The sequence below is a fragment of the Misgurnus anguillicaudatus genome, chromosome 16, assembly GCF_027580225.2.
Source record: "Misgurnus anguillicaudatus chromosome 16, ASM2758022v2, whole genome shotgun sequence".
NCBI lineage: Eukaryota > Metazoa > Chordata > Actinopteri > Cypriniformes > Cobitidae > Misgurnus > Misgurnus anguillicaudatus.
This window is the reverse complement of record NC_073352.2, coordinates 25,326,685-25,337,639: the sequence shown is the minus strand read 5'-3', so window position 1 is coordinate 25,337,639 and position 10,955 is coordinate 25,326,685. Positions and strand designations below refer to the sequence as shown.

The following is a 10,955-nucleotide window of genomic DNA, read 5'->3' as shown; positions in this document are numbered from 1 at the left end:
GGAGATAAATGATTGATAATTCTCGTCAGAGACACAGCGAGTAACTGCAGTTGCGCTGTCCATCCACTCCACTAGATGGCGCTAAAGTCTGCAGAACGAGATTTGTTCTGCAAACTGTCACTTTGTTGTGCTTCCCGCATTTGTGCCTCTGGAGATAGCCAGTACTTTTGATGTCATCGGTTACGAAGTAGATTATATGAGCTTTATTCATCCGTTCAACCTATTAATCTTTTAAAATGAGCGCGCAGCAGATGATGAAAGTATTCGCCACCAGACGCATTCCACAAGAGGGCATGAAAATACTTCAAAAAGCCGGCGGCATGTACGAAACTTACCACTGTTTTGTATGAAACAGCACGCAATTATGCATGGATTAACTTTATGTACGGTACATGGTGGTGGCTTGAGTTTGTGGGGACAGCTGACAGCACGTGAAACTCGCGGGCCTTTGGTGTCAGGCACAGTGATTTTATTTTTTCACTCATTCATTCCTGCTATTAAAGTTACGCCAGTTGTGACACTTCTATGAAGCTACTCAGTATTATGAAACATAAGTGTGTAGTCATAAAATGAAACAATCACATGTTATGTACTGTAATAAGCCTTATTTCTGGCCAAAATAGAGACATAATAGCAAAAAAGATTTTATTGTATGATTGGAAGAGTGTTTTTTCCACTGTACAGTTGTTTTAAATTGTATTAAATGTAGCCCTTTAAATGATTGCAAACTACAAAAGCAAACATTGTTATCTATACGAACAGTGGTTTTCTCTGTTGTTTTGTTTGCAGGTGTAATTTGTCATTGTGGGACTCTGATGAACCTGTGCCCCGGGCAGAGCTGCTGAAAGGTGTGGCAGGTGCTCATGGGCTTCTCTGTTTACTTTCAGACAAAATCGATACCGAGGTCCTGGATGCGGCTGGTAAAACAATACTTTGGTTATGTCAAACCTATTTGTCTATGAATAGCCCCAAAACATAAAACAGTGCTGTATAATACTATGAAATATAAAATGTTATGCAGCTCTAAATTTCCTGTATACCTGAAGTGCAGGTTAAAGTCCACGTGATTGATTTATGTGCCGTCAATATTGTGTTGCCCAGGACCCAACTTGAAAGTGATCAGCACTCTCTCTGTGGGATTTGACCACCTTGCCATAGACGAAATAAAGAAAAGGTGATTTCATACGCCTTTATTTGCTTTTCTGGTTCGCTTAAATAATAGGTGTTGAAAAGTCGATGCTAATAAAACCTTAGATCAGCCTATATTGCTTCTTGGCAGTGATGTCTTAATCATTTAGTAGGAAAATGTTGAGATCCATTATGATTGATCACAGTATGGACGTTCATACACAAAGCAATGATGTTGTCCATCTTTCTTTGTCCTAGAGGAATACGAGTAGGTTACACTCCTGACGTTTTGACAGATGCTACTGCTGAGCTGACCGTAGCTTTGCTCTTGGCTACAGCTCGACGTCTTCCAGAAGGTGTAGAGGAAGTCAAAAAGTAAATCCTGGACCTTTTCTACCGCATCTTCTGCCATACATCACTGCTCGGTTTTAAACAGATCCAGAGGCCTTTTGCTCTTTAATCCAGTTTTACAATTTCAAACAAAGCTACTCAAATGTTTTGTGTAAATAATTTAGTATTTGAACTATTTCCTTAGAAGTAGGGTTTTCTCATCCGTGTTACTATATCGTTTGTCATTCTGTCTTAATAGTGGCGGATGGAGCACATGGAAGCCTCTGTGGTTGTGTGGCTATGGGCTGTCTGACAGCACTGTCGGGGTGATTGGATTGGGACGTATAGGTACAATAATGCTAATGTTTTAAAAGTTTAAGTGTCTTCAGGAATAAACTCAACTATTTGATTTTTGCCATTTATTTTATCTCTCTATACCATAAATAACCACCTATGCATCATCTGTTACTTCTGTCGCACCATCTGTTGTTTTACTTGTTAACAAAGTCATTTACGTGTATTATGCAAACACGCCATTAAGCCAATGAGCAGTTCTTAAGATAATGCAAACCTCACTTAATTTTTGCTGTTGACATTAAATGTAAGTTCCAATAAATTCAAGGTTCTGTTTTCACTGAAAGGCCACTGACAGTTCAGTGTGATAGATGTGTTTATAATTTGTAGGTCTGGCGATTGCAAGACGATTGAAACCCTTTGGAGTGAAGAGATTGCTGTACACAGGCAGACAACCTAAACCCCAGGCCCAAGAGGTTGATGGGGAATACGGTAAGACCTGAAAGAAAATAGTTTATACATCTTTTTTTACATTTCATTGTACTAAAATTCAAAAAGTGTTTGAAGGTTTTTCAAGGGTTGCATTTGAAAGATGTAAAGCTTGCATCAGGACCATTTCTCTGATCTCTCCCTTCCTCTTTTCTCTCAGTGCCATTGGACTCGCTGTTGAGTGAGAGTGATTTTGTGATTGTGTCCTGCTCTTTGACTCCTAAAACTCAGGGACTTTGTGACCAAACTTTCTTCAGCAAGATGAAGAAAACCGCAGTCTTTATCAACACCAGCAGGTATATCACACTGTTCAAGAGTCAAGAAAAGCATTGTGCTTGAATTTTAATCATAATTGCTATTCTTAATTCAGCTAAACAGTATTTGTTGGGGTCTTATTCCCATTTCCTTTTTATTCTGCAGGAAATACTGTGGTTTTGATTGCTTAATTTTTCTATATTCTACCCTTTAGAGGGGCTGTTGTGAATCAAGAGGACTTATTTAAGGCCCTCAGTAGTGGACAGATCGCAGCAGCAGGACTTGATGTCACAAGCCCTGAACCCCTACCCACTGACCACCCGCTGCTGACCCTTAAAAACTGTGGTATGTACATTAAATCTCATCAGTTGTTAAAGGCGGAGTGCACAATTTTTGAAAGCCAATGTTGACATTTGAAAGCACCCAAACAAACACACCTCTACCCCAATAGAATCTGGACCTTCTTTTGATAGACCCGCCGCACACATACGCAACGCAGGCAAGGATGTCGGTTAGTAGACCCTTACTGCTGGTTGGCTACAAGGTAGTCGGCCCGACTCCCTTTTCCAAAGTGTTTTTCAAAAGTTGTGCACTCCGCCTTTAAAATCTACCTAGTATAATATTGTCTTAATGACGTAACAGCCCAAACACCTAAAGATCCATTGTCTGTATTTTTTGTCTTTCAGTGGTTCTCCCTCATATCGGCAGTGCCACCTACTCCACACGTGGTGTCATGGCTGAACTGTCTGCAAATAATTTGCTTGCAGGCCTGACAGGCTCCGAAATGCCTAGTGAGCTGAAGTTGTAGCATCCTGAATTAAGTTACAATGTCAGATAGTTGAAGACAAATTGCAGTACTGTAGAAGCTAACTTTTGAAGGGATTTTCACTTAATAATAACCTCCAGCAAAACATGATCTTTCGCTGTAACAAATGCTGCATCGTACACTCCAAGTTGTTTCTGTTAATACACAGAAATGGCAAAATATTTTTGTGTAACAACAGATTTATTTAAGGATGGTATTTTGGCATCTCTTGGATGTAGTTCAGCCACATTTTCCAAACATGTAACTTGGATACAATGTGAATGTCATTAAATTAACTTGATATAAAATGCATCTGTATTAACTTCAACTCTCAATACGGTATTTAGAAAAGTATTTAAATGTGATTACTAAACTTACAATGAGGTAAAGGGAAGTGTTTTAGTTGTTAGATCTCTGTGCGCAAGTGAATTTAAAGTTTGTATAAACATGCAATTGCCATTGAGGATTACAGCACTTAACTGGCTAAACTGATGGGATTTATTGCTTAGACAAAATTAAAAATACAAAACATTCTTGTTAACAACTCCTTTCTCGTATACTTTAATGATAGAGAAAATTAAGTACATTCAGCTGCATAAAGTAAAAAATAAATAAAAGCATGGCTGACAGGATCTCTTCAGATTTCATCCGGTGTTGTGTGGCAAGTGTCTCTTTGCAGCAGCGTCTATGTACTGTATGTTCATTTGTACAGGGAATGTTTCTGTCCATATTGATGTTTCATATGCTGTCCAGCTTCTTCAAAACATAGGGTGTGAAACACAAAGTCACCAAATTATTTTATGGTTCTGAACTGAATACATTTATGACTGTCTCTGGTTATGTTAAGTAATGGGAAGTCAAATTGTACTGTAGTGGAATATGCCATACGATTGTTGACTAGTCACTGTGTGTTAATGTACATCAAAGGTGACCTCTGTGAATGAGATCAAATTCTTTATGGGATGGTGCAAAGGTAAATATTGTACACTGTGAATGGGGATATTTAAAGACTTCCAGAAACAGATACTGGCAGCCTTTACGTTAAATTACGATCATACAAGCAATCTCACAATATACGTCTTCATAATGCACGCAGGATACTTACTGACTCGAAGGAGCGCAACGTATATCAAAAAATTGCGAACAGACGTGATAACATCCTCTCGCATTTTCTTCTTCATCTCCTCAGGGTCCATCTTTGGACCAAGTCCCTCGATTTTAAACATACTGTCGTTTAAAATTCAGATTATATGTGATACAAATGATCGCTGCAGTGCAAAGCACATTTAACACAAGGGGCACGTGAAAAGGGAAGTACGTCATAGAGCATCGGCTCTAGGACCACCAATATTGGCTTGCGTTTGTCTGCCTGATTGCAAATCGAGTATTTTAAGCATTTATACATGATCACAAACTATTCATTTTATTTTAAATATATCTTTTGTATTACTTGGAACATTTTAGTTACGATAGGTGACCATTAATCTACATGTATGTGAAAAGCATGAAATAGGTTATATTTACACACAGGCAAAATTAAATTAAACACTCGTTCTCACGGTTTACTGTTTTGAGTTTTTGTGCGGGTCTATGTGTGTAACGCAGCGCATCTCTGTAATAAAATGCACATGCAGATCTAATTATTTTTGGTCGTTTTACATTGAATTTTATATAAATACCAAAGAAAATGTTTCTGTAGCATTCCGTGGTACTGGGTCGTTTCTAGAATACACAGACTAGTTGCATATTAATAAAATCATGGACCCCAATGGATTGCTGTGCAGTAACTTTTATGGATTTGAGACGTCGCCTATCTCTTTAACGTTACCCAGTAAACGTAAGCGACACGAGATGAGTATTGTAAATGGAAAAGAAGAAGATTGCCCTAAGCTTTATCCCTCCAAAGAGAGTTTGAGAAAACGTAAGTATTGCTTTGTCTTTAACAAAAATATATAATTTAACAATACCAAACCAGTTATGTCAGTAAAAGAGTACTAAATATATTATATGTGTAACTGTAAAACATATAAAAGCAACTTTCAGCATGTACGAATCTCTCCTAAATCCAAATTCTAGGTGGCTTTGTCCTGATTGATGGCCAAAGAGGTGTGTACTCTTCTGAGAGCTGGCAGCCCAATGGCAGCACGTTGTACCTGCCTGTAAATGGTACTTTGTTAGCCAACATTGAAAAATATGATCAGATCAGCTTTGAGCAGGGAGGCTACTGCATAGGCAATGCAGCAGGTGGATTTCAGCAGAAGGTCCAAGGTAGACATCATTTTAAACAGTTCATGTCAATATTAAAGGAAAACACCACAGTTTTTCAATATTTTACTGTGTTCTTGCCTTAACTTGGACTGATTGGTGCATGCCTCTCTTTTTCAGTGCATGGACTTGATTATTGTACAGCGCGTCAGGAATGTGTTGGCATTTGGCTTAGCCCCATTCATTCCTTAGGATCCAAACATCATAGTTTGGATCCAGTAACATCACCACTCCTGACTACTCCTCCTCTCACTCAAACTTCCATCAATATTACTGCGCCCGAGGTCGAAGTGCTGCGTACTCTTCCACCATACAATATAGTTCTCATTTTTTATCTGCTTAAAAAATCGGCATGTATTATTTTGTGCCACCATACTTGTGTAACTATTCATGTAACAGTGTTTTAATAGGGAAAACATGGAAGTGGATTCTAAATTCATCCATGCTTGGATCCTAAGGAATTAATGGTGCTAGGCTAAATGCTAATACATTCACGACGCGCTGTGCAAAGATTAAGTGCGCGCATTGAAAAATATAGGTATGTATTAATTCGTCTAAGTTGAGCCAAGGACATAGTGGTATTTTCCTTTAAGCAATTTATCTGCATTGCTTGTTTTTTCTTGTACCTGAGAATTAATTATTAACTACTAGTGCTTGCACAGATTCATTCATTTACACAAGTTAATCTAACAGTACATTCTCAGTTTTAAACACATCCCTGTCTCTGTTTGATGATGTAGGGCAAGCGATCCATTGCTGGCGGTATAGCGAACAAGATAGGAAGCTTTTCATCGCACTTTCTTACTTGTTCACAAACTTACAAGTAAGTAACGTTTTTTTGTTAAATATTATGAAAATGTATTTCTTAATTCAGATAATGCAGTTTTCATGTTTTTTTATTTTTATAAAGCTGTATTATTTTCTGTGCACAGGTTTTTCAGGAAGTTATCAGCAGTCTTGATTGTCTCTGAGGATTCTGGTTAAGCAGAGTTGGCCAACACAAAGCACAAAACAATCAAGTTAAAGGTGGGGGGCACGATCTCTGAAAGCCAATGTTGATATTTGAAATCACCTAAACAAACACGCCACTACCCCAGTAAAATCTGGACTTTCTTTTGATAGACCCGCCCCGCACATACGCAACCCAGGCAACGATATCAGTTAGTAAACCTGCCCCTTACTACTAAAAAGTGTGTTTGATACTCGGCCCGACTCCCTTTTCCAAAGCGTTTCTCAAAAATCGTGCACCCCGCCTTTAAGTCTAAAAGACTGGGTTACGACATGTTTTGTGCTAATAATTATTACAAGGTTTATTATAACGATTCAGTGTTTATTATACATATTGTAATAGTTTTATTTTTCATCATCTTAACAGAGGAAGACGCACATGCACCTTTGACATCCTTCATTATACACAATATTATACAGTATAACATTTTCTTGTGTTAATAAGCTTCCATGTTGACTCAACAATGATAGATATCATATCATCCATGTTATGTTTGATTAACAAAGTGTAATGACTTAATGCTGAGCAATATTAGTATTTTCCAAAAGTGTGGTCCTTTTGTTGGCTAATCCACACTGCTGTAATGCTGACATCTATGCTATAAATAAAAATTAAACATAAGATAATAAATTCTAAATACTGACGATGAGATGCTTGTTATGCGATGCTTGTAACATTCATTGCCTGTTGCTCATTTTGTTGTTTTATATTTCTACTGTACTTTATATTTGTGCTTCAACGGTATGTTTGTATCAGTTTTGCTACAGATGTTTTAATATTTTTTACAATAAACGAAGGTGGAATCCATTTATATATGTTTTTGTTTCCCTCAATATTGTTTACACTTTGTAAAGGTAGCCGAAGTACAAACTTCAGCTCGAGACAGTTTTAGAAGCCATTCACAGTCACATTCCCCCTTCTGTATTAGTCTCAGTGGGCAGCTTTACCCACATAAGCCTTTTTCTTTTACAAACGCATAGGCCCATTTACAATGGTATGGAAAATTATACGGTATATATGTACTTTATGTCAGATGGACATTGCTGTTTAAAACGTTCTTTTAAGACTGCCTTTAATGGTGGCAATTTTGAAACTAACTATACCTTGTGTTTAAAGCAGCCGGCTGATGGTGAATATTTCAGTTATTATGAGTCACAAAGGAGTTATAAACACAGCTGGTAGCAAAGTGAGAGAGAAAAGCAATTTGGTGCCAAGAGACCTGATACTTGTACTTTTACCCAGTACTCACTAGGAAGTAAAAAAGGAACATTTATTTTCGTTTCAGTTGTACATAAAACTGATCACTATATTGATTAAAATGACTTTACACTCTAAAAAGTGTTGGGTTAAATATGGACTAACCCAACAGTTGGGTTAATTTTAACCCAAATGCTGGGTTGTTTCATATTTGACCCAACTATGGGTTAAATCAACCAAGCTTTTTTTGAGTGTATGCAAATTAAGTCAATCTAAAATGTGCAACTTTTAAGTCTTTTCAAAGCAATGTATTTGATGGCAAATATAAATTATTCCTATTTATCCTTAGATTAAGATTATTTTCCCCTGTACTGTACTGCAGTCTTTTAGGGGTTTGGAAGGGAAGCATTTTTATTTTTTTATTTTTAAACATTAAGGGGTGGTTTCCTGGACAGGGATTAGCTTAAGCCAGGACTAGGCCTTAGTTTAATTAGGAAATATAGCTAGTTTTAACAAACATGCCTTACTAAAACCATTACTTGTGTAATTTTGAGGCAAAACAAAGGGCACTGATGTATTTTAAGATATGTCAGTGTAAGCAGTTTTCAGTTTGGACAGCTCTTAAGTTTATTTTAGTCTAGGACTAGTCTAATCCCTGTCCGGGAAACCGCCCTATATTCATAATATCCAAGCAAGATGGGAATGCCCTGGCACCCATACACAACACCCAAAGCATGTTTTGCATAAGCAAGCAGCAGTCACATTTTCTTCTGGAAATGTAAAAATGTGTAGTTCACCTCTTTGAACACCAGACTGCAGCGCAACACAAGTTATCTCCCATGACCCTATGACAGCACAGTTTACCTAAACATGTGATTTTAAATGTGGATATTAAATCTTCAGTATGACACACAGCTGGTCTGTTCCATAATGATAAAAGACAACAAACAGCAGTCTTATTTATTTTATATTGTATCCCCAAATAGAAAATCTTGAGACACACACACAGTCAGCACACATGGCGTTGTCTGAATAGTAGAATTATCTCCACTAAACGTGTATTTTTGGTGCCATCAGTGCTGCCTCTCCGGTGCAGTTGAATGCATTGAGCATGCTTTATTAAAGACTAACACCTGTGTATCACCACATGAAGATGGAGTATTTAGCTTCTTCATAGGCTACTGGAGCCGTCGTCCTTCCCAGCAAGCAACAGCTGTCATTTCACCTTCTAGGTTAATTATAGACCCAAAATAGCCTGGCTATGAGTAACCCACTTCTAGCCTTTTTGCCAAAATAACTTGAGATGTTGCATCATGTAAGCAAAGTCAACAGTGATAAGGGTGTTTGGCTTTATTTGATTTAATAACTTATTTTTTGGCTATGGTTAGATGTACAATTTTCACTGACAGGTGTTTTTAAACTCAAAATTGCTTGCTGGGTTCAGACACCGTACATCGTTTTGCTGGCAGTAGACTAACCTAAAGTTTCTTCCTTTCTAACTGCGAATCCGATTAACAGATGCCTGGTTGAGCCTGACAGATACTGAGTACTGGTGTGGCGATGAGAAAATGAGCTCTTTATCACTGCCTGAGAGAAAGCGAGAGTCAGTGTGTTGGAATGAGACTTCTGGATTTCTAAAGCCTCTGCATGGTCCCCGAACATCTCAGATGCACTTTAACTTACCATAGACTTACAAAGACATTTCTGGGAGATGTAAATCATCACGAATGCCACTTTGCCTATTTAACAGGAACCAGCTAATTTTTTAAGAGGATATTGCTTTTGTAATAATAGCATATATTATGGTAATGGCTTGTATTTTTATGGCAAGATTCCCTAAGATTGCCGTTTATGGGTTCGCAGACTGCAGGATTGCATTTTGTTTTGTTACACACAAGGGACTACTAACAAATTTAATTTTTACTTGATTTCAGTGATAAAAAGGAAGGGATTATGTACTAAAATGCTCTAGAAATGCTCTTACTTATTATCACAAACCCTTTGATCCAGCGATATGCAGTACAGTATGTTCACAACTTGTATTTATAAACAATTTTTTTTTAAATAAAGACCTACTGGGTCAATATTAAGGATATCAAGGTTATATTTTCACAGAATGTTATGTAAGATGATGTAGAAAACAATATATCACAAAAATGACTTTAGCTGGGTCACAAATATGCAATGTACATATCAGTGGTTTACACTCACCTAAAGGATTATTAGGAACACCTGTTCAATTTCTCATTAATGCAATTATCCAATCAACCAATCACATGGCAGTTTCGTCAATGCATTTAGGGGTGTGGTCCTGGTCAAGGCAATCTCCTGAACTCCAAACTGAATGTCAGAATGGGAAAGAAAGGTGATTTAAGCAATTTTGAGCGTGGCATGGTTGTTGGTGCCAGACGGGCTGGTCTGAGTATTTCACAATCTGCTCAATTACTGGGATTTTCATGCACAACCATTTCTAGGGTTTACAAAGAATGGTGTGAAAAGGGAAAAACATTCAGTATGCGGCAGTCCTGTGGACAAAAATGCCTTGTTGATGCTAGAGGTCAGAGGAGAATGGGCCGACTGATTCAAGCTGATAGAAGAGCAACTTTGACTGAAATAACCACTCGTTACAACCGAGGTATGCAGCAAAGCATTTGTGAAGCTACAACACGCAGAAGACTTGAGACGGATGGGCGACAACAGCAGAAGACCCCACCGGGTACCACTCATCGCCACTACAAATAGGAAAAAGAGGCTACAACTTGCACAAGCTCACCAAAATTGGACAGTTGAAGATTGGAAAAATGTTGCCTGGTCTGTTGAGTCTCGATTTCTGTTGAGACATTCAGATGGTAAAGTCAGAATTTGTCGTAAACAGAATGAGAACATGGATCCATCATGCCTTCTTACCACTGTGCAGGCTGGTGGTGGTGGTGGTGTAATGGTGTGGGGGATGTTTTCTTGGCACACTTTAGGCCCCTTAGTGCCAACTGGGCATCGCTTAAATGCCACGTCCTACCTGAGCATTGTTTCTGACCATGTCCATCCCTTTATGACCACCATGTACCCATCCTCTGATGGCTATTTCCAGCAGGATAATGCACCATCACAAAGCTCAAATCATTTCATATTGGTTTTTTGAACATGACAATGAGTTCACTGTACTTAAATGGCCCCCACAGTCAC

At 38.1% G+C, this 10,955-nt stretch overlaps 3 protein-coding genes across 4 annotated transcripts; 2 read left to right on the top strand and 1 right to left on the bottom strand.

The window, feature by feature from the left end:
* The first annotated feature begins 112 nt into the window (after positions 1-112).
* On the top strand, positions 113-3,885 carry grhpra (glyoxylate reductase/hydroxypyruvate reductase a). 2 transcript variants are annotated; one of them, XM_055177767.2, is made up of 9 exons: positions 113-322; positions 790-920; positions 1,102-1,174; positions 1,387-1,503; positions 1,718-1,806; positions 2,143-2,244; positions 2,402-2,537; positions 2,711-2,841; positions 3,183-3,885. In XM_055177767.2, the coding sequence occupies exons 1-9, from the start codon at positions 237-239 to the stop codon at positions 3,302-3,304; spliced, it is 987 nt and encodes a 328-aa protein (XP_055033742.2). In that variant the 5' UTR covers positions 113-236; the 3' UTR covers positions 3,305-3,885. The 2 variants fall into 2 exon arrangements, with proteins under 2 accessions (XP_055033742.2, XP_055033743.2); XM_055177768.2 differs by lacking the exon at positions 113-322 and adding an exon at positions 529-554.
* A 453-nt stretch (positions 3,886-4,338) lies between these two features.
* tomm5 (translocase of outer mitochondrial membrane 5 homolog (yeast)) lies at positions 4,339-4,631 on the bottom strand. Its single transcript, XM_055177770.2, has one exon. The coding sequence runs from the start codon at positions 4,525-4,527 to the stop codon at positions 4,354-4,356; it is 174 nt and encodes a 57-aa protein (XP_055033745.2). The 5' UTR covers positions 4,528-4,631; the 3' UTR covers positions 4,339-4,353.
* A 209-nt stretch (positions 4,632-4,840) lies between these two features.
* Positions 4,841-7,386, top strand: LOC129422074 (uncharacterized). The gene is made up of 5 exons (XM_055177769.2): positions 4,841-5,222; positions 5,378-5,569; positions 6,307-6,389; positions 6,499-6,546; positions 6,942-7,386. Exons 1-4 carry the CDS (start codon positions 5,060-5,062, stop codon positions 6,535-6,537), a joined length of 477 nt encoding a protein of 158 aa, XP_055033744.1. The 5' UTR covers positions 4,841-5,059; the 3' UTR covers positions 6,538-6,546; positions 6,942-7,386.
* Positions 7,387-10,955: the final 3,569 nt, after the last annotated feature.

Coding starts and splice junctions, on each gene's coding strand:
- tomm5 (XM_055177770.2), bottom strand. CDS start 4,527: ATGTTTAAAATCGAGGGACTTGGTCCAAAGATGGACCCTGAGGAGATG.
- LOC129422074 (XM_055177769.2), top strand. CDS start 5,060: ATGGACCCCAATGGATTGCTGTGCAGTAACTTTTATGGATTTGAGACG. Junction 5,570..6,306: donor ATTTCAGCAGAAGGTCCAAG/GTAGACATCATT, acceptor TTGATGATGTAG/GGCAAGCGATCCATTGCTGG. Junction 6,390..6,498: donor ACTTGTTCACAAACTTACAA/GTAAGTAACGTT, acceptor TTCTGTGCACAG/GTTTTTCAGGAAGTTATCAG.
- grhpra (XM_055177767.2), top strand. CDS start 237: ATGAGCGCGCAGCAGATGATGAAAGTATTCGCCACCAGACGCATTCCA. Junction 1,807..2,142: donor GATTGGATTGGGACGTATAG/GTACAATAATGC, acceptor TATAATTTGTAG/GTCTGGCGATTGCAAGACGA. Junction 2,842..3,182: donor GCTGACCCTTAAAAACTGTG/GTATGTACATTA, acceptor TTTGTCTTTCAG/TGGTTCTCCCTCATATCGGC.